Below are 24,258 nucleotides of genomic sequence, written 5' to 3'. Positions count from 1 at the left end.
AATGCCACTAAACAGTATTTAAAAACAGTTAAAATGCTTCATTTCATGTTACGTATATTTTAAAACAATTTAACATGAATAAATAGCTTTAAAAATCCTTGCCTACTTAAATTGTTTCCATTGGCTTCTATTTTCCAGAGAAAGACTCTGACCAGTCAAGACCTTTGAATAAATATTACTCTTCAGTACTAAAATACAAGTATTCAACTCAATAAAGGCTATCCTCAGTATACTATTAAAGAGTACATTTAGGGGTGCCTGGGTGGCTCAGTCGTTTGAGTGTCCAACATCGGCTCAGGTCATGATCTCGCAGTTCATGAGTTTGAGTCCCGTGTCGGGCTCTGTGCTGATGGCTCGAAGCCTGGAGCCTTCTTCAGATTGTGTGTCCCTCCTCCACTCATGCTTGCTGTCTCTGTCTCTGTCTTTGTCTCTGTCTCTGTCTCTGTCTCTCTCTCTCTTTCAAAATAACCATTAAAAAGGGTAAACAACTTGCTACTTTTTGGTCTTTTGGGGGGAAATCCAGATATGTTCATTTCCCTTTTACAAAATAGGGTATGCACTATCATTATGAAATAAACTTTTCAACACTAGAGTTATCTCTGCCTATCTAATCGCTAGTCTATAAGTTACATGCAAAAAAGGAGGGCAAAAAAATTAAGGCTATTAACTATAAGGTTAAAGAAATCTGTTAACAGGGCTTTAGAAATCTAATGGTGAGAAGAACCAGGCCAAAACAAAACAGTATGGACAACTTAAAAAAAATGAATAGTAAATATGGATATACAAGAAAAAACAGAAGAGGTCAATTAAATTTGCGGGGGGAAAAAATGAAGAACTCTTGCCTTGAAATATGATAAACTTCACCAAAAGACTTTAGCATACACTAGAAATTTAATATCATTTAAAACAGAGACAGGTCTAAATATTTCATCAAAAAAAGTTGACTTGATGGTATATATAAAGGAATTGGTTATAAAAATGTCACCATGTGACATGAATCCAGAAAAAATTATTATAATGAAGATACAGTATATTCATTTTTCTTTCAGTCCAAAAGATAGATTTTTGTGCTTAGATTAGTTTTAGAATAATAATCACAAAGGACTGCCACAAGTTTTAATAAATATCTGTATCTCTGCCAGTAAAAGGAATTAAGTTGGGTATAAGGAAGTGAGGGAAAGTAGGAGAGGAGATTCAGATTGTACCTTTTGCATCATCAGAACCTGAAGCCAAGAGTTTAGGATCCATCAAATTAAAGTCAACACTCCAACACCTTTTCTCATGTTCCTGGATACAGAAGGAAGACAAAGCAGTCTCAGAACATAGATGGTAAAATAAAGCAAAAAGCTTGATACCAATTTATTGCTCTGGTGGGAGGGAGATAAAACAGGCTATGAAAACAAATGAGATGCAAAGTAGTTCCCAAACTTTTTACATATACATATTTTATTGCTTTTGGAAATTTATTTGACACATTCTATAAATGTAAAACAAGTCTGAAGAGATGCTTCAGAAAAGCATTATTTGGTTATCATATAGTTATTTTTAAAAGGCTAAATTAGTGGCTAAAATTTGTAACTATAAAGCACATAAACCCCTACAATTATTAAGAAAGTAAAAATGGGGGCGCCTGGGTGGCGCAGTCGGTTAAGCGTCCGACTTCAGCCAGGTCACGATCTCGCGGCCCGTGAGTTCGAGCCCTGCGTCAGGCTCTGGGCTGATGGCTCAGAGCCTGGAGCCTGTTTCTGATTCTGTGTCTCCCTCTCTCTCTGCCCCTCCCCCATTCATGCTCTGTCTCTCTCTGTCCCAAAAATAAATAAACGTTGAAAAAAAAAAAAATTAAAAAAAAAAAAAAAAAAAAGAAAGTAAAAATGTGGTTCTTAAAACAAGTAAACTAGTATCTTTATTTACCTGATAGACCTTTGACCTCTGTCCTGTGAATCCATCCCATAGGATGACAGTGCCTTCATAATCACTGCTGGCTAACAGATTCTTATGGTAACTACTCCAACTGATACAGCTGAAAGAAAGAAAGATAGTTAAGCCTTACTTCATGTAAAAGTAAGTAACAACGAATACAAAGAATGTCGATGTGTTCAGAAAAGATTAGAACCCTTTTTAAATGGTCTACATGACTTCATAATCCTTAATCTGCCAACAACATATTTGGGAAAAAATATATCAAATAACTCCCACGTTATTCTACTGAACTACCAAGTAACAACCCTTACCACTATTCACACTGTTCACTAGCCAAACGATGGACGTAAGCCTACAGCTGCCACTGGCCATCTTTCATACATGAGTAAAGCATATCTATGAGTGAAAACAGAAAGCCAACAGGGCACAAAGCATGCCATGGCCGAAAGACAGAGACTTAATCAAATCGTACAGGCCCCTGTATCAAGTTGTGCTGAATGAGATACACTAATAAACTAATTTGAATTGGGTTTCTGTACTCACATTCAAAAACAAACAAACAAAAAATCTTCATATAAGCTTATGACTGAAATTCCAATTGAAAGAATTTAAGTTAGAATTAAGCTTTTAACATTTACGGTTTCAGCTATTCTCAAGTGCTCCAAAACTGAGAACGCATCTAAAAATGTATGCTTTAGGGGCGCCTGGGTGGCGCAGTCGGTTAAGCGTCCGACTTCAGCCAGGTCACGATCTCACGGCCCGTGAGTTCGAGCCCCGCGTCAGGCTCTGGGCTGATGGCTCAGAGCCTGGAGCCTGTTTCCGATTCTGTGTCTCCCTCTCTCTCTGTCCCTCCCCCGTTCATGCTCTGTCTCTCTCTGTCCCAAAAATAAACAAACGTTGAAAAAAAAAAAATTAAAAAAAAGAAAAAAAATTAAAAAAAAAAAAAGTATGCTTTTGGTGAGACACATATGTGAATGAAGCATATGATAAAGCTAATGTATATTAAGGAAAAAGCCACTTAGAAAGCAATTAACCTAGATGATCTCAAAGCACATGAAAATAACAAAGTCTTTTGCTATCTACTGGCTATGTTCATGCTAAATTTTAGAAACTGTTAACAGTTCATTTGCATGTTTACATATACTTACTAGATTTCTGGGAGAAATTACATGGAAAGTTAAAAGGGCTAAATTTTAGAGTTAGATAAACCTGAGCTCAAATTCTAGATGTGCCGCTTCACAGTTGTGGTTTGGGGTAGTTTAGTTCACCTTCCAAACCTGTGTGCTCCAAACTGGCTTCGGGTGTGCTGACACACTGACCCTTTCAGTCTTTAGCTCATAGCTTCCAGATTTGAATGGCTTCTTCCATTTACTCCAACATCCCATAAAGTATTGCCGTATTTTCACATACGTAATTGACTCAGGTAAAATAGGTATAAGGATAATTCGAAAATGTTCAAAGTTCTAAATAAATACATTATTAGATGCATTCCTTGTATTATTTGATTTTAAGCCAGTGCCTGAGAATCACTTAGGAAGCTTGTTTAAAAAAGGTAAACCCTCTAATCCACCTTTTCATTACAGTGACATTTCTTAGGAATCTTGATAATGGCCAAGTAGTATGCTAAGTGCACTGTGTGGATTTATTTAAAATATAATCCTATGAAACAGGTATTACTACTGTGGCCTCCGTTTCATAAATAAGTGGCACGACATGGTGAAGAAACTACCTGCTTGAATCCTTGCTCCTCCAGAGACTAGCTGTGTGATCGTATGCAAGTTAATTAACCTTTCTGTACTTCAGCTTCCTTGTACATAAGATGGGGCAATATCTCATAGTTAAGTCTACTTAAGATAAATCATTTAGGACAATGCTTGCCACGTAAGAACTCAATAAAGTTATGTTTTATTCATGCTATTTTCTTTCCACTTAGGATAAAATAACTATAATAGATTCTCGATGATGAGCACTACTGATGAATGAGCAGGCTCACAAACTATCAGTCTATCGTTTTTAGGAATGAATTAGGAAATGAAGAGGAAAGCTATAACAAATACATTACATAAATACTATAATACTTGCTATATTATCAACACTAAATAGGTATAATTAGAAAATGTTCAAAGTTCTAAATAAATTTATTATTAGACACTTTCCGTGTATCATTCCATTTTAAGCCAGTGCCTATGAGAATTGTTTAGGAAGCTTGTTTAAAAAATGCAGATTCTAAGATTCCTTTGAGATTCTGGGGGGGCAGATCCGAAGTAATTCCCAGTTCCTGCATTTTTTTTTTTTTTTTAACGTTTATTTATTTTTGAGACAGAGAGAGACAGAGCATGAACGGGGGAGGGGCAGAGAGAGAGGGAGACACAGAATTGGAAGCAGGCTCCAGGCTCTGAGCCATCAGCCCAGAGCCCGACACGGGGCTCGAACTCACGGACCGCGAGATCGTGACCTGGCTGAAGTCGGACGCTTAACCGACTGCGCCACCCAGGCGCCCCAGTTCCTGCATTTTTAACAGTACTCCAGGTTTGAAAAGCACTCATTATGAACTCTAACCCTTATTGTATGAAACTTAAATATAAGGCCCTCAATGAAAAGCAGAATATTCTTTTTTATTTTTTTTTTTTTAAATTTTTTTTTTTCAACGTTTATTTATTTTTGGGACAGAGAGAGACAGAGCATGAACGGGGGAGGGGCAGAGAGAGAGGGAGACACAGAATCGGAAACAGGCTCCAGGCTCTGAGCCATCAGCCCAGAGCCCGACGCGGGGCTCGAACTCACGGACCGCGAGATCGTGACCTGGCTGAAGTCGGACGCTTAACCGACTGCGCCACCCAGGCGCCCCAGTTCCTGCATTTTTAACAGTACTCCAGGTTTGAAAAGCACTCATTATGAACTCTAACCCTTATTGTATGAAACTTAAATATAAGGCCCTCAATGAAAAGCAGAATATTCTTATGAAAAAGAAAAAAACTCTTAAAACTATAAACAGTTAAAATATTTAGAGAGATGTGCATTGCTAGGGGAAAAAAAAATCCTGACTTTCAGACGCTATTCGCTATCGTAATCCTTTATTCAACACCCATGGAGAGCCATTTACGACAAAGATTTCTATTTGATTAAGTGAAACAAAAAAGACTTTCATTGGTCAAACAGGAAAACAATGACTACTAACCCCTACAGGGTAAAAGCAACCGATAACTTTAAAACAGATTCTGAAGTCTCCTCTGTATACAATTCCAGTGTCTTTTTTATAACTGAATAAGGAGTCTCACAGAAAGGTAAAACAACAAACTCATACTAATTATACTCACTGATTGTTATACACATGCTACATGATGTCCAAAAAAATAATCTAAGTACCTGATTTTGGAATTGCAGGTCATTTCATTTTCAGGGTAGTGAATATCCACGGCATCTTGAATGACTGTGCCATATTCATAGACCTTAATCTTCTTTGTAACTCCAGCAATTGCAAAATAGTCACAATCCCGGTCAAATTCAATACTATGGAAGAAAGTGTATATTTGGTCAGGAAGACTATTTGCCTATCCCTGCGACATTTACAATGACAACAGTTCAGAGTTTTTTCTGTTTCTAAAGTCATTCTGTCTACAAGAATAAGAGATCTACTTGAAATGCCCTCAAATTGGAGTAGGCTCTATGTCTAGATAGAGTCATTACCAAGACATATAACAAATTACAAGTGGTAGAGAACTGTACATAGCTACACAATTCTGCTTATAGATAGTTCTTTTGTTCCTAGAAACTTGACATGTTTTTCAATTCAGCTTTAGTAACCATATTACAACTTACCCAACTGTAAAGGCTAACAAGTTATATTATAAAAGTAGTGACAAAAGATTTAATGGTTTGGTATATTAAAAAATATGTCAAAAGAGAATTACCAATTAATTTTTTCATAAATTCTAACTATTTCCCTTCTACCACTTTGTGGGGATCACAGAATTTCAGTGTTTAACGTTACTTTAATAAATAAATTAGTACACAAACTCAGTTACAGAAGCAATTAAAGAGTGATGACAAAGGTTTAAAAAATGGAATCATTAAATTATCATTATGTTCCTCGAATCCATTACTAATCTCTCAAAGATGATCTGATTTATTAGCCCCCCCCCAATATAGATTTCTTATGCCAAAACCAAGGGAGAAAACTAAAAATCTCCCTTCTCTTAGAATTTCTTAGGGAATTCACTCCTCTCTTACTGACTTTCTATACAAGTTCCAAAATAATATACTTCAAAGAAAAGCAGAAGACCTTATTCACCTTTATAAAACTTAATTTGGAACCTCAACAAAGGTGTTATATGACCAGTAAGAAATTTAAATAACCTAATGTGAAATGAATCATCACATCCATTATTTCTCAACAAGTTAAGCATCTTTTCTATAAGCTTAGCCGTAAGGCCAAAGAATACAGATGAATTTTCACTGATCTACAATTACTTACACAATAATAATAGCTAACATTCACTGACCGCTAAGCATAACCACTGCACATATTAACTCATGTAATCCCCATAATAACCCTATAAGATAGGTATTATCTTTGTCCACATTTTACACATGAGAAAACGAAGGGTTAGAGGGGAAGCAATTTGCCTTAAGTTAATCAGCTAGTAAGTGGATAAGACAAAATGTTAATACTCTGCATATATCAAGTAGTCGTTAAATGCATATAAATACCGACATGGCATACTTTTCTTTCTGGATTACCTGTGATATCCTCTTACAGAACAGTTAATGATTAGTTAATAATTTAGTAAAATGCTTGCTAAGCTAATGATGACGAATAAAAGAAATAGGTACACAGAATATTTCACACAAAAACACTTTGAGATGTTCACTTTTCAATACAGCTTTAAATCCTTTATTTTATAGCATTTAAAATAATTTCATCCCATGTCACTGACTATAGCACAAATCAGCAAATACTCCCTCCAATAAAATATGACTATGTGGCAATGCAATGCATTTATTTGTACAACAACTGAAACCAAACTGCTGACTCAGTGTTCCCCTGCATTAGGGATTCTAATGCAGCATAACTATGTCGATGCAACTATTCATCTATCCTGACTCAATTTATACCCACAGGCTAATGTCACTGAAGGAGAAATATTATTGTGTCCGACAAAGAACAGTTATCAGAACTGAAATCCCATCCTTAACTTAAAAGGCTGGGTATGGCTGAGACCCCAAGGAAGAACTAAATTATCTCTAAATACTTTTACTACACCTACAAACAGACATGGCAATAAATCAACAGCATTCCAGTGTTACACCAGAAAAAAATAATAGGCCACTTCCAAACTATATGTTTTTAAGAAAAAATAAATTTAAACACTAGATTATTAAAATAACAGTCCAAAGACACTGCAGTGAGAAAACTTCCATATGAATAAAAATGCTATCTGTCAGGGGCGCCTGGGTGGCGCAGTCGGTTAAGCGTCCGACTTCAGCCAGGTCACGATCTCGCGGTCTGTGAGTTCGAGCCCCGCGTCGGGCTCTGGGCTGATGGCTCAGAGCCTGGAGCCTGTTTCCGATTCTGTGTCTCCCTCTCTCTCTGCCCCTCCCCCGTTCATGCTCTGTCTCTCTCTGTCCCAAAAATAAATAAAAACATTGAAAAAAAAAATTAAAAAAAAAATGCTATCTGTCAAAAGAATTGATTTGATGATGTAAATAAGTTAATAAGTCTATTATTTCTTCTGTTGCTACACTGTTATTCAAGACACCTCTCTTTTTTCAACAAAGGTTATTATTTAGCTGCATTAGCTAATTCTTACCTCTCATACTAAAAAATCAACTTTATATTCTGACTTTATTGTTATTTTCTTACGTCCTGGTTATCTTTTGTTTTTAAATATTGGGATATCAAGGATCTGTACAGTATTCTTTAATATTCTGGGATACTGAGTTTCTTTATAATTTAAAAACAACAAAATTCTAATAGAAATGCTGATCAGAAAGTAAAAAAATATTATCTCTAGTGAATTTTTTTAAGTAGTTGTTTTTTTTTTTTTTGAGAGAGCGTGCGCGAGAGCGAGTGGGGGAGGACAAAGGGAGGGAGAGAGAGAATCCCAAGCAGGCTCTCTGCTGCCAGCGCAAAGTCCAACATGGGGGTTGAGTCCACTAACTGTGAGATCGAAACCAAGAGTCAGAGGCTTCACCAGACTGAGCCACCCAGGTGCCCCTCTAGTAAATTTTGATAAAAAGGGAAAGGAAGACAAACAGCTGCCTTTGGAAAAAAAAAAAAAAGTATTTCCACATTACTAAGACTCAGGATTTAGGTACTTCGAAACACTGAATCGTTTGTTCTCAATCTTTAACAGATTTAATCATATCTGATCCCAAACAAACATAATTAGATTCTAAAAACATCTCATGTAACAACTCAAATGAACAATGTAGTTTTCAGGTACAGAGAGCTTTTCAGAGCTACTCCAAAATGGATGGCCTCTTATCTCACAATACAGTATTTCACTGCCTTAATTATGAAATCTGATAACCTAAACAAAAACAATAAACAGTGACTAGTTAAACTGAAACAAAAACAAAATAAAAAGTAATTCATTGAAACATACCTGCTTGTGCAATTAAATTCAAAAAATTTTGTACTAAGTTTCGCTTATTATACAAAATTCATTTCTGCTATTCACTATCACCAGTAATTCTTTTTAAGTTTATTTATTTTGAGAGAGAGAGAGAGAGAGAGAGAGTGTGCGAGCAGGGGATGGGCGGGAGAACCCCAAGCAGACTCCACGCATTGAGCAGAGCCCAATGCGGGGCTCAAACTCAGAAACCGTGTCATCCTGACCGAGCCAAAATCAAGAGACAGACACTTAACCGACCTAGCCACCCTGGCGCCCTTATCACCAGTAATTCTTAAAGCAAGTGGTTTATGAAAGTTTACTGCAATGATAAATTGAGTTTCACAGCACTTTTTAAAATTTCAAAATACACATGGGGCGCCTGGGTGGCTCTGTTGGTTAAGCAACTGACTTCGGCTCAGGTCATGATCTCATGGTTGGTGGGTTCGAGCCCCGCATCAGGCTCTGTGCTGACAGCTCGGAGCCTGGAGCCTACTTCGGATTCTGTGTCTCCCTCTCTCTGCCCCTCCCCCACTTGTGCTCTGTCTCTCTCTCTCTCTCAAAAATAATAAAATGTAAAAAAAAAAAATTTTTTTTAATAAAATTTCAAAACACACAAACATTTGCTTTGAAAAATATTGATGGGGACTTATTATAAACATGGAAATAAACTGCCTTTTTCTTTCATACTTGGACTGTTTCAACTGTTTTTAAAAGTGATTTATTTAAACAGTTTAAAATGCTAATTCAGCTGTAGGAAACTGCCTGTAGTCTTTGTCAAAAGGGCCATCAGTCAAGTGATTGAGCCTCCAGGCAAGAGACCATCCAGGCACAGGACAGCTGATTAACGCATACCTCCAGTACAGTGTGGCACAAAACAATGCAAAGATGGCAATATCCCAAGAAGGGAATTTTTTCAGTGCTCCCACTGTGTCATACTGTTTTTGCAATTAAAAAACAAGTATTAACAAAGTGGATTAATATCCCTAACACTAGAATCCTATTTATCAAAAGAAAATGTAAAGCGAACACAGTTGTTAGAGGTCTAATTCATCACCGTGATAGTGTGCCTCAAGAGATAGAGGCTGCTATTATTTCAAGGAAACAAAGAAATTGGCCATTTTAACGAAAAGAAATAGGCAGATCTTTAAAGAATACAAACACAGGTAAAGTAAATAAGAATTGATGTTATTCCACTGACTTTCTCCCAAATCAATCAATAATAATAGCTAAACCTTCCATACCATACATAATACTATGTATAAAGCACTGCGTTAAGCACCTCACATAAAAATAAATTTACTCTTCAAATCTCCACTGTATACATAAGGAAACTAAGTTATACCGATGTTAAGTAATTTGCCCAGACTTCACCAGATAATTCAAATTCAAGCAATCTGGTTCCAGAGTCTATGCTCTCAATCACTATGCAAAACTTCCATTTTAATGAGAACACAAGAACTGGTTTTCAAAGAATATATACAAAGACAAAATAAACACTAATAACATAATTACACATACTATATTATATACATGATAGTAATAAATGATATATTCATCCTGTGTAACAGGTTAAACAGAGGGAGATAAAAAGAGTAAGGTAGTCTCACAGGGTGTATAATTACTGGGAAAGATTATAATACAGTATCAGCAAATGCCAAATAATAAGGATGAAAGATGCTACAGAAATTCAGGAGTCACTGATTACTGAGGCCTACTGAGAGAAAGTGGATGATGCATGAATAGTCTCACCCACCAAATATCCAGCATGCCTGTTTTTTTTAATGTTTTATTTATTTATTTTTGAGAGAGAGAAAGAGAAAGAGAGAGTGAGTGCGCGCGTGTGGGCATGTGGCAAGTGGGGGAAGGGCAGAGAGAGAGGGTAACCGAGAATTCCAAGCAGGCTCTATGCTGTCAGTGCAGAGCCCGACGTGGGGCTCGAACTCACAAACTGTGAGATCATAACCTGAGCTGAAAGCAAAAGTCGGACGCTTAACTGACTGAGTCACCCAGGCGCCCCCCAGCATGCCTGTTACCTGCCAAATGCTGGCCTAGCTGATGGAAATAGGATGCTAAAAAACCAGAACACAACATTTGAGAAATTCACAGAAATATGAATTAGGCATGCATTAACACTAACCCGGACTAGTGCAATAGCTTCTATAACAGTCTGCTACTCCTGCCTTTCCTCTTTTCTAATCCATTTGAAGAACGAATAAAAAGGTAAATATTCAAAAACACAGCTCTGTCCACATAATTTTCCTCATTTACTACCATGTAAAATCAATACACCCAATTATTACTGAAGATTCACCACAAACAGGCCTGAATTCCTTCTTAAAATTTTTTAAAAATATGTATATAGGCAATGGTTCAAAGAGTGCACAAAGAAAAGCAGAGTCTTCCTCCAAATCCTGCCAAATAAAGCACCCAATCACCTCCCTGGAAGCAACCAATAATTCCAGTTTATGTACCCTACTAGCATTACCCTGTGCATGAACAAGCATCTGTGTATTCATAGTTTTATTACTTAAACACATAGGGCGAAATCATACATATTGACTTACACCTTGCCCCCTCCACAGTATCTTGATAATCATTTCATATCAGTACATATTAGGGCGACCTCATTTTTTCCCCAGTGATTGTAGAGAATTCAAACATATGTATGTATCATAACTTAATCAGTTTATCAATTACTTTCTAATCTTTCACTGTTAAGTAATGCTGCAAAAAATACCCTCCTATGAGGGTCCCTCTTTCATATATTTGCATATATTATTGCAAATATCATAAAATTTACCCTAGAATATGAAGCGCTAGGTCAAAAGTCACATGCATTTTATTTTTTTTTTAATGTTTATTTATTTTTAGAGAGAGAGAGAGACAGACAGAGCATAAGCAGGAGCAGGGAGACAGAGACACAAAATCCAAAACAGGCTCCAAGCTCTGAGCTATCATCACAGAGCCCAACACGGGGCTTGGACTCAAAAACTAGGAAATCATGACCTGAGCTGAAGTCACACACTTAACCGACTAAGCCACCTAGGTGCCCCCACATGCACTTCAATACATTTAAGTAAAGCTAAACCTCTCTCAATGCAGATAATACCACTAATAATGTCAACTTCTTTTCTAAATGTTCCTTTTACCTTCTTAATCTAACGGAAACCTGGCTCTTTGAAAAACACTGCTTCCCTTGAAGTCCTCTCACATTCCGTGGTTCAAGTAATTCTGGAAATGAAGTCTGTGTTTTCCATGCTACACACAGCTTCCTGCAGCCATTTTCACTCTCTTCCAGCTCCAAATCTCCTGTAACTTATACAACTCCTCCCAAACCCTTGTACCAATGCAGGAGTCCTTGGCAATTTTAACTTCTAGCTCGCTATCACTCTCTCCAAATCTACTCTTGTCCTATTTTTTTTTTTTTTAACGTTTATTTACCTATTTTGAGAGAGAGAAAGAGAGTCCACTCCTGAGAGCATGAGAGCAGGGGAGGGGGAGAGAGAGGGGATCCCAGGCAGGCTCCACACTGTCAGTACAGAGCCCAATGTGAGGCTCAGTCCCATGAACCATGAGATCATGACCTGAGCCAAAATCAAGAGGCAGACACTTAACCAACTGAGCCACCAAGGCGCCGCAGTTCTTGTCCTACTTCTTAATTAATAATCATGCAGATGATTAACTTCAACAGCCTCATCTATCAGTTTCTTGACTTTTTCTTCTCCAAAGATCTTTCACTGTGCTAACACTCCACACAAGCAGGATCATACCCTAGACTTTTTCATTACTAAGAACTTCATTCCCTCCATAATCTCAATTTTACTTTACGACATATGGCTAACAACCACCTCCATTCTTGCTAGATGACCCTCTGTGTCCAAAAATCCTTCAAGCCCTCAAGCCCGAGGAGACCTCAAAATTCACTGGTCTTAACATCACCATTATGCCATCCTCTTATGTATTCACTTTCTTCTTTACCTATCATAAATTCCATGGTCAATAATCAGAGGACTCCCTCCCGTACAACAGTATTCGTTCACTGCTTTTAATTTTTATTTCTTGTATCTAACTTCCTTGGCAAAACTCTAATGCTAGTTAAATCTAACTCCCTACCCACTCTACACTTGAACTGGCACAGATGAACACGGTGAGAGAAAAGTGTACAACCATGTTCTCCAGTCTCATTTTAAATTCATCATCACTATCTTCAAGCGAGGCCGTAACACTGCCTAGTTTCATGGTAAATTTCCCTTGTACACATACTCTCCATTCGGGTTAAAAAAAAAGGTACACAATTTCTTCATTCTTCTCAAAATTTCCCCATCTACTTCTTCACAAAATCACTCTCAGACTGTTTCCCTCTGCAGTTTAGCAAAACTATAAAAGATTAAGAAGATAACTTCCAAAGGCTCCCACCACCACATCCCCATTTACCAGCGTATGTATTCTGATACACTCTGCCAGCTCTCCATTTACTGAGGAAGGATGCAAGCTCCTAAACCTGACCAACGCCTTTGCTTGTGTAGCAGATCTCATCTCACCCCTAATCCGGGAATGCTTTCTCAATTCTCCTCCTCTCTCCTCTATCATTAATTTTCCACTCTCCTACCTCTTTCCCTAAGCCTTTCAATATTTTTTTTTTCAAGTAAAACACAAACAAAACAAAACATGCCTTATAATCTTTATTCCATTTTAGCTACCCCCCATTTGTTTCCTTTGCGATAGCAAAACTGAGCAAAAAAGTTATCCATACTCACTGGCTCCAATTCTTCTCCTCCCATTCTCTTTAACCTATTGGAACCAAGCTTTCATCTTCAGCACTAGAAATGCTCTGTCAAGGTCAACAATGACCTTCAGTTTGCTAAATCTAATAATCACCTCTGAATTCGTATCTTACTTGAATATCAGCAACAGCTGACTTAAAGGATCACTTCCTCCTCAACAGAGTTGATTCTTCTCCTAACTAACTGGCCATTCCATCACAGTAGGCACTCACACTGTTCCTTCTACCGTCTCCACTTTCACATTCAAGTAGCCCAGAGTACAAGTATCCTTCTACCTCCTCTTTCCATCTACATGGTCTTCGGTGGAGATCTCACCTAGTTTCATGACTTTAAATCATACACTGATGATGATTCAAATGTTTATCTCGCATACCAGACCTCTCTCTACACTACTGGTTCATGCCTACTTGGCAGCTCCAATTTTAGTCTAACAGGTTTCTTAATCTGTCCTAAACTGAGTTTCTGAATACTCCACCAAGTATCTTCCTCATCTTATTAGCTAAACCCATCCCTTTCATTAATTAACAGCAACTCTTTCGGTTCAACCTTCAAAATAGAGCAGAAGCTAACCACTTCCCAATAGCCCACTGCCACCACTCTCATCCAAGCTACCATTATCTCATGTCTGTATTATTATAATAGGCTCCATACAGATATCCCTGCTTCCATACCTGACCCTTACAGTCCATTTTCAAACAGTCAAATCATCACTACCTTGATCTGAAATCTTTTAATGGCTTCCTACCCAACCTCATAAAAAAGGCCAAGTGATAACAAAGCACAAAAGATTTGCCTCCTCCCACCTTCCTCCAGGTACATTGGCCTCATGGCAAACCTAAGAAATTCCAAATCTATTCCCATCGCAGGAGTCAATGTATCTGAGAGTACCTGAACCTGGAAGTGCTCTCTGCCCAAACATATGTATAGTGCACTCCCTCACTTCCCTCGGGTACTACCTCAAATGTTAGCTTACCACTAAGGCCATCTGTCTAATCCGTTTCAAACTGTAGCTCTCCAGTTTCTCTCTCCTTCTGCTTTATTCTTTTTCTGTAAGATTTTTTTTAACTTCTACCCTAATACTTATTTTCTTCTAATACTTACCAAGTTTCACTTTTGTTCCATTCAGATATTCATTCCATCTGGAACTTATTTTAAAATATGACAGCAGAGATATAAATTTATATTTTCCAGACCATTACCTAGTTGCCCCATTTACTGAATAATCTCTTTTCCCCATTTATTAGAAATGCAATTTATATGATATATACTAACTTCTTACAAGAATTTGAAACAATTGTAGACATTATCCATTCTTTATTTGTACCAAGGTTTTAATTACTGATTCATCAGGACATGTGACATCTTGTAATAATGAGTGCTCTTTCATGAATCTCTTTCTTCAGAATTTGCCTAGGTATTTTAGCAACTATATTATTCTTAAGTTTAGCACCAACTTATTTCAAATGTATCCTGATGGTATTTTCTTTGCAATCAGGTGAAATTTATACACAAGTTAAGGAAAAAGTGATATTCTTGTGATATGTAATCTTTCCATCTAGATAGGTTATGTCTTCCTTTATTCAATTTTGTTTCTTCAGCAGAATTTTTAAGTTCTTTTAGATCTTCCACATTTCCAGTTAGGTTCATTATTTTCTGTTTGAGAACTCTCCCTATTTTTCCCATTGTAATTATGCTGACTAGATTTTTTGGTCTCTTCTAGAATCAGTTCAAATCATTTATATTTCCTAGAAAATAATCCTTATCACATAAGACCCCAAGTTTATTTACAATAAACATGAGCAAAGTAGTTTACCTTTTTTCCACCAGTGTGCCTGTAATTATTTCCTCAGTTTCATTTCTTATTCTACATATTTACGATTTCCCCTAGTTGTACGTGATTGGTTAACTAGCCATCTGCACTTTGTTTTGAAAAGCTCGTTAATGGAATAATTCTGTCTTTAATAATTCATTCTTTTTTCCTTCTATTTTCTTTAGGTTTATGTTGTTTTTTTTTTTAACTTAGGCGCTTAAGTTATTTTCATACATTCCTTATCCATTAAGTACTTAAAACAATGAATCTTATTTTGAGCACTTTTAACTGTGTCCCATAAATTCTAATATATAGAAGTTTCACCAAAGTGGTTATATTTCCACTTTGACCCTAGAGTTGCCAAATTAGTTTCTTTTTATATTTATTTATTTTCAGAGAGAGAAAGAGAGAGAAAGAGGGAGAGAGGGAGAGAAGGAGAGGGAGAGAGAGAGAGAGAGAGAGAGAGAGAGAGAGAAGGCAAGAGTAGAGCAGGTGCAGAGAGAGGGGGAAACAAAGGATCCATAGTGAGCTCTGCCCTGACAAATGAGAGCCCATGCGGGGCTCGAACTCACAAACTGTGAGACCATAACCTGAGACAAAGTCAGATGCTTAACCCACTGAACCACCCAGGTACCCGCCAAATTAGCTTTTAAATTTCCATGTGGTAGGTTTTTCCTGGTTTCTAATTTTGTTACACATGTCTGCTCTTACTGTATTGTGATCAGAGAATGTTTTAATTTTCTGTAATTTGAGATGTTCTATATGATTTAGATTCTGTACATTTTCTGATATTCAACTGACACTTTAAAAGAAGTTCTATTCTTGATACATGTTGGTGTATCGGTTCTAACTTGTTAGTAATGTTACTTAAGACTGGTATAATTGCTATATTTTTTGCTCCACTTAATCTGTCATGGACTAAGATCTAATCTGATTTAAAGTCTACACAACTAATGTATTTATTTTCTCTTACAGTTGACAGAGAGATTTTCCAATCTATAAAGATATTTATAACTACATAAACTTCATCATGGACTGAACTCTGATCATTAGGAAGTGTCGTGTGTGTGTGTGTGTGTGTGTGTGTGTGTGTGACAGAGACAAAGATTGAGGTTTAATGATTTCTAGCCTAAATTAAACGTTATTTTCAACATTCACAGCTCCAAGACTTAGGGACTCTTATATAGAACACAGATTTATGCTTCATATTGTGACCTAATGTGAAGATACTTCCCTTCTGATGGGAGGTTTACACTATTTAACCAATCACATGTTGGCTTTTATATCTGTTATTTTATTTTGTGATATATATTGTTTTGGATGTATTTTCAATTAAAAAAAATTTCTGATCATCTGATTTCTTTCTGCTTTCTGTGTGTTATTTTCATGAACGAGAATTGTATTTCTGTTTAGTGGCTATTTTTATGACTTTTATGAACTGCTATGGAAAGAAAGGAGTGAATGTATCTATTAAGTCTTTACTCTGAGCAAAGGACAAAGTTATTTTTGCCCTCCTTCTTCCAGTCCTGATTGATTATACTGATTCAGAATTTTTTTTTCCCCAAGATATTTATACCTCTCATCCTTTTGCAAGTGAAAAACCTATAATTATCTGAACATAGACATGAATTCCATTATACATAAAAACAATCTAGTCTTGCATTTCTAATATTCACCAAATGTTCCAAATTTACTCATTGTAAGCAGGTTCAAGTATCTATTTATTATATTGCCGAATGCAGTCAGTCTAAGAATTTACATATTAAGATGTATATATTATTTTAAATTATTCTCCTTTTAGTTCTCCTTTATATTAGAGTTAGGGAAATAACTTTTTTACCATGCGTATTGGGAAAATCACAACACCTATTAATTTTATTTCAGAAGAGTGTCAGTGTACCAATAAACTTTATTTATGGACACTGAAATCTGAATTTCATATAGTTTACACGTCACAAAAATTATTCTTTATTTTTCATTCAGTACTTAAAAACATAAAACTATTCTTAGCTTGTGGGCTATACAAAACTAAGCAATGGGTCAGAATTGATTCACAGGTCTTAATTTACTGACCCCTGTCTTGAAAAAAAATTTATTTTCCCATTCCCTCTGGTTATCACTGAATAGCTGGAACAAATACACTATCTGACAAATGATATTCTGGAACACTTTTGTAAATATCAGAAATGCATCTTGAGGACCATTAAGATCAACATTCTGATTGCCATATTCTTCTCATTTAAGTCTTTAGCACGTTTTAATTTAATGTAGTTGTACACTCTTCATCTGTCCTAAAAGACCTATTCTAAGCACAATATAACCGTATCCTACGGTAGGTGGTTTTTATCAGAGAAATTTGACAAGCTGAAGGTAATTTCTGAAGTAAAAGACAAATAAAAAGACTGAATAAAGACATCTACTAGAGAAAAAAACAGGAGTTGGGAAAAACAAAATATATTTTGTCCTCAAAACTATGATGACATCTTGTCCTCTTTGGAATGAGTTTATATTTAGTAAAAGTGAGGAGATCCATATGGAAGCACTATTTATTTCTGAAATTAAAGTAGAAAATACATCACATTTTTCAGTTCTGTATCTTCTAGTAATATTTAAAGAACAACCAATAAAATTAGAATAGTAAATCATTAATGTCAATGCTGCCACGCTTCATCAGAAAACAAGAGAACTATGATATAAAGAAACTATTTTATGTTGCAGAGGACTAATCTGGAATGAAAATTTATAGTCTAAAAGAAAATTCATCATGAATATATAAAAGTATGTCCCCAGGCGCCTGGGTGGCTCAGCAGTTAAGCGTCTGACTTCAGCATAGATCAGGATCTCACGGTTCGTGAGTTGCAGCCCCACCTCAGGTGAGCTCGGCCCCCACTTTGGGTAAGTCTTGCTTCTCTCTTCTTCTCACCACCCCCGCCCCTTCTGGGATTCTTTCTGCCCCTCACCCACTTGCGCCTTCTCTCTCTCTCAAAAAAAAAAGTATGTCCCCAAAACATCAGTCAGCCAGGTAGACTTAACAGATCAGAAATCCATCTCATATTCCCCACAGTAACAAGTAGACAAAACCACTGAAGGGAAAGATACAAGAGAAAAATGTGACTTTTACTACATAAATCCTTTCAAACCATCACAGCAGAGAATAAAGAGCTCCTGTTCTAAAATTTTTATGGAAATGCAAAGGACTCAGAATTGCCAACACAACTTTAACAAATAATAATAAAGCTAGTGGACTTAGATTACCTGATTTCAAGGCTTAATATAAAACTGCAATAATAACGAGAATGTGGTACTAGCCTAACAGCAGACGACTTACAGATCAATACAAGAGAAAAGAAAGTCAAGAGGCAGATTCACAGTAATTCCAGTACTGGGTATTTGCCCAAAGCAAACAAAGACTAATCTGAAAAGATACACGTTTACTGCAGCATTCTGTATAACAGCCAAGGTACAGAAGCAACCTAAGTATCTACTGACAGGCGAATGAAGAAAATGTGGTGCACACACACACACCATGGAATACTTCTCAACCATAAAAAAGGATGAGATCTTGCCATTTAGAACAACATGGATAGACCTAGACGGAATTATGTTAAGTGAAGGAAGTTGGAGAAAAATACCATGTGATTTCACTTCTATGTGGAATCTGAAAAGCAAAATAAATGAGTAAACAAACAAAAAGCAGAAACAGAGTCATAAGTAGAGAACAAAAACTGATACTTGCCGGGTAAGTGGGGGTTTGGGGAAGGTGGGAGCATGGGTAAAATGAGTGAAGGGGAGTGGGAGGTACAGGCTTCCAGTTATGGAATGAATATGTCAAGAGGATAAAGTACAGCATAGGGAATATAGTCACTAGTATTATAATAGTTTTGTATGATGACTGATGGTACATTCTTGTGATAAGCACATCGTAACATACAGACTTGTTGAATCATGTCATATACCCAACACTAATGTAACAGTGAGTCAACTATACTTCAATTAAAAAATTAAATTCAGGGGCGCCTGGGTGGCACAGTCGGTTAAGCGTCCGACTTCAGCCAGGTCACGATCTCGCGGTCCGTGGGTTCGAGCCCCGTGTCAGGCTCTGGGCTGATGGCTCAGAGCCCAGAGCCTGCTTCCGATTCTGTGTCTCCCTCTCTCTCTGCCCCTCCCCCGTTCATGCTGTGTCTCTCTCTGTCCCAAAAATAAATAAACGTTGAAAAAAAAAAAAAAAATTTAAAAAAATAAAAAAATAAATAAAAAAAATAAAAAAAATAAAAAAAAAAATTAAATTCATACATATATGTTCAATTACTTTTCAAAAAAGATGTCAATGGGAAAAGTTCACCTTTTAAACAAATGCTGCTTGGAACAAGTATCTAACCCCAACCTTTACTTTAAAATCTAAACAAAAATTAACTTGAAATGGATTATAGGCCTAAATATATAAGCTGAAACTATTAAAATTATAGAAGAAAACAGAGGAGAAAATTTTTCACCATTTGGGGCAGGCAAACATTTTATAAAATACCAAGAGTTTAAACCATTTAAAAAATTAATGAAATGTAATTCATCAAAATTAAATACGTCATTTGTCTTTTTTTCTTTTTAAGCTTTTTTATTTTGAGAGAGAGAGAAAGCACGAGTCGGGGAGGGGGGAGGGGAGGAGGGAGGGGGGGGAGAGAGAGAGAGAGAGAGAGAGAGAGAGAATCCCAAGCAGGCTCAGCCCTGTCACTGTGGAGCGCAATGCAGGGCTTGAAACCATGAACCATGAGATCATGACCTGAGCCGAAATCAAAAGTCAGACACTTAACGGACTGAGTCACCAGAAGCCTCAAATACTTATGTCATTTGAAACACACTATTAAAAGGGCATGCCACAGACTGGGAGAAAATACTATCAATACATAAATCTGACAAAGAACTTGCATCCAGAATACATAAAAAATTCTCATTATTTAATGATAGTAAGATCCGATTTTTTAATGATGGGCAAAAGATTTGAATAGATGCTTCATAAAAGATACACAGATGGCCAATAAGCACATTAAACACCATTAGTTATAACAGAAATGCAGAGTAAAACAAAAAGAAAATATTAGTACAAATCCACTAATCAAAAGGCTGACAATGCCAAGAACTTTTGAGATCTGGGACAACTAGAACTCTTACACTGCTGGAATGTTAAAATAACTCAATTGCTTTAAAAACAGTTTAGCAGTTTCTCAAAATGTTAAACACAAACTGATCATACAACCCAGCGATTTCAATGTCAGGTGTTTACCCAAGAGGAATAAATATGAATATGAATATCCAAAATGGCTTGTTTGTCAATCTTCACAGCTTTATTCATAATAAAAACTGGAAACAACTGAAATGTCCCTCAACACATGAAAGGATAAGCCAATTGTGGAATATTCATAAAATGGAATATTACTAAATAATTAACTATGTAACTGTATCTACTGATAGAGACAACAACATGGATGAATTTCACAAACATGCTGAGCTGAAGAAGTTAGACACAAAAAGAGTACATACTGTAAGGCTGCATTTATAAAAACTTCCAGAATGACTAAACTCTTCTCATGGTAACGGCAGATAAATAGAGGCCTGGACAGGAGTTTGGAGGAAGCAGTGAAATTAACTGCAAAGTAGCAGGAAATAAAACTTTTGGAAATGTTCTATATTTTGATTGTGGTTTATACAACTGTAAAAATTAAAACTGTATACTTCTATTGTATGTATACTGTACTTCACTACAGGTAATCTAAAAACTATATAATTTGCAATTCTACATTTAAATTTGTAAATAATATAACCACAAATTAATAACTCTCAAGCACAGATCAAAAAATAGTTTTGTAACTTTAATGCTACCAACAAAACCACCTGTTAAATGTGCGTGAGAAAAAAAGGAGAATGGAAACACAATTAAAAAAATCACTAGTGGTAGAAAAGCATCTGTTTCAAGAGTAGTGTGATATAGCTGAATCTCCTAATCATGGTATAAGCTTTTGTCATATTTCAAGGCCTTTTTCAGCTCTACTTGATGAATAATTTTTAAAAAACACAAATAAACTTTCTGCTGAATGAACCGGAATTTGTTATTAAGTAAGGACTACAAATCTGTAGCTATCATTCAACCGATGATGAAGTGCTTACCACGAGACAGGACGATGATAGGTTATTTGTATTAAGCAATGATAAAGCATATAAAACAGCCAGCCAATCGTCACAAGAAGATCAGAAAATCTGACAGAAGTCATTTTCTTTCATAAGATACACTGCGATATCCAAAAATATGACAGAACTTTAATCAAGTGTAGCAGTACATCCTTAGAGCCTAAACAAATCTACTAGGCCAAGAATCGGCAAATTTGTTCTGTAAAGGGACCAGAGGAACTGTGCAGTTCTCTCAAAAATACTCAACTCTGCTGTTGTAGTATAAAATCAGCCAACAAACAATATGTAAAGAAATAATTACGACTGTGTTCCAATAAAATTTAATTTATGGACACTGAAATTTGAATTTCATAAAATTTTCATATGTCATTATTGTAAGTCATGTTGCTATACATCTTATGTTATTATTCTTCTTTTGACTTTTCAACCAATTAAAAAGATAAAAGCCATTTTTAGCTCCTGGGTCACTCAAGTGACCAAAGAGCTGAGCCAAATTTGACTCAAATGTGCCATAGTTTGCCAATTCCTGTACTAGACAAAAAGACCAATATTTTTCTCATTCACAATATTTCCTTCCATATAAATAAAACTAATGCAAAGGTTGAAACTTACAAGTACAAAAAAATTAAGTAATTATAAAATATGAATGTGTTTCATATTACATTTGTACCAATGGTGATATATATATTTAAAATTATTTCTAAAAAATAATAGATACAATAGCATTTTCTAGACACACCTGTCTACTGCTCTAGAACACAATACTGCTAATAAATATTAGTTAAGTGACTTTTGGAATCAACTTTTGCTCCCCTATGAGTATAATCTGTCGAATGTAATACATTCTTTACTACCTTTATACGAACTTACTGAGCACAGTAATGTGAATAGCCCTGCCAATATTAGTTACCATACTCGATTACATATCAATGATTCCAAGGTCTATTAAGATATGCCAAACCACTTGAACTCATATTAAATGGATTCAAACTACTTTACTCTTTAGCTCCAATTTGCAGCTTCATCACTTCTTCCCCTTTGTCAAGCTAGTAGCTTTCTTCACCCCATCTATTGCAATCTCTCCTCCTTTTATATGTTGAAGAGACACAAATCAGATAAAACTAAGATTACAGGAACTATATATATATATATATATATATATATATATATATATAAAGTCAATAGGCCTGAAATAATTGAAGAAAATGGCCATTTGTGAATATTTGAGCTTAAGTCACTAATTTGGTGGATTTATTTTGTTCTAAAGCCTTTTTATTTTTCATTTCAGTCTTGATAACTGACTGGGCTTTAGTCAGATGGGATTGCCAGAGGTTAAATTCTGTACAGGTGAAGTGTTAGCATAAAATGAAACTCTCTGCTGTGAATACTAGCTAGAGAAATGAGAGTAAAATCCTAGCTTACCTAAAAAGTTTTCTATGTATGAATATGTCTGATGGGAGGCAAGATACAGGCAAATTACCACACCTGGGGTAAATGATAGTACACTGAAGGGCAAATGATAATACTTCGTCACGTATTTATATCATAAAACACTCTTACACCAGATTAAGTTTTTGTATACTGATATCACAGTTATTTCTAAGTGGCAGTCAGGTGAAGAACTACTAAACTCACACCACTGATAAAACAGACAGATTGCCTTTTATCTGAAGAAAAACGGAATACGTCACCCCAAACCTGCCTCTTTGACATAAAAATCATTTTGAGCTGAAGGCAATTAAGCAGCAAATGCAGGAAGAGCACTCTCTACCCTCCTCCTCTTACTTCCTAAAAGCAGGATATAAGCCCAGAGATGGCACAAAAGGCATCTGCAAACAAATCCTCTGCAGTATATTCTCTCCAGTATATTTACCTTCCCATAAAGTGCTGACCTTGGAAATCTAAAATTGCTTTTCTTTATCCTTTCATTTCTCTACAGATTTATTATTCTTTGTTAAAGATCTGACATAAGCCAGAGTTCTAAGACACTTGAGTTACACATTTTCCTAGGTTTCTCCCATGTATATATGAAATACACAGATTAATAAACTTCTGTTTGTTTTTCTCTTGTTAACCTCTCTGTTATGGGGTCCCAATAAAAAGCTTGGAAGGGTAGAAGAAAAAGGATTTTTCCTCCCCTACATAATTCTAATTAAGTCAATAGTGTAAGAAAGAGATTAAACTGAAGGACAGAATTTCCAATTTTAAAAGGTTCAAAATGTCTCTCTCGATCCCCCAAAATGTGTGCCCTACTTCCTGGCAGTCCAGTGGCTTCTTTCTATGGCAAAGTAAGATGGTTCTTCAGCAGAGTAACAGTAGGTTTCCTTTTAAGAACTCAGCTTTGCAGGTTAATTATCAGCATGTAATATCAATACTTTATATATTAAAGAGCTCAATCTCAATTTTCACCACGCAATTCTTTCGTGAAAAAATGACCAGAACAACTTTGAGAGAAACCAAGGTACTTATTTGTCCTGGGTTTTCTAAGTTAGAATTTCCCTATTACTGTGCAAGAGACAAAGCAAAAAAGCTATGTGCTTAATACCTCTGTCCTGAGGACAGACAGCTGGTTATAAGCTGCTTCTCCAACCCAGCCCCATCCAACTGTCCCAAGAACAGAAGGAATAATTCTGGTACATTTGCAACCCAGTAAGCTTATTAACTAGAAAACTCTATAAACTCAATGTTTTTTTTTTTTTACCATATTTTAATTCATAAACTAAAAAATTATGGTTTTTTACTAGAGAATTAAAATTATACATATTTCCTATTAGAAGTAAATGTCTTCTTTTCAACAGCTCTTAACCGAAGACAGTATTCTCAGAGTGTGGGCACAGACTAGCAACATCAGGATCACCTGGCAAAGAATTAGAAATGCAAATTCTTGGCCCTAGCACAGCCTACTGAATCAGAAACTCTTGGAGTAGGGCCCAGAAACGCATGTTTT

The 24,258-nt window shown here is 36.1% G+C and overlaps 1 protein-coding gene across 5 annotated transcripts in view; it reads right to left on the bottom strand.

Annotated features, from left to right (window-relative positions):
- Positions 1-24,258, bottom strand: part of COP1 (COP1 E3 ubiquitin ligase) — a 257,893-nt gene that overhangs the window by 112,906 nt on the left and 120,729 nt on the right. For all 5 annotated transcript variants that reach the window (XM_045452820.1, XM_045452818.1, XM_045452822.1 and 2 more), the window contains exons 12-14: positions 5,287-5,430; positions 1,912-2,020; positions 1,206-1,287 (exon numbers count right to left, since the gene is read on the bottom strand). In XM_045452820.1, the coding sequence (XP_045308776.1) occupies positions 1,206-1,287; positions 1,912-2,020; positions 5,287-5,430 (335 nt within the window). The remainder of the gene's footprint in view (positions 1-1,205; positions 1,288-1,911; positions 2,021-5,286; positions 5,431-24,258) is intronic.

This window comes from Leopardus geoffroyi, chromosome C3 (assembly GCF_018350155.1).
Source record: "Leopardus geoffroyi isolate Oge1 chromosome C3, O.geoffroyi_Oge1_pat1.0, whole genome shotgun sequence".
In the NCBI taxonomy this organism is placed as follows: domain Eukaryota; kingdom Metazoa; phylum Chordata; class Mammalia; order Carnivora; family Felidae; genus Leopardus; species Leopardus geoffroyi.
This window is presented reverse-complemented; position numbering and strand designations above follow the sequence as displayed.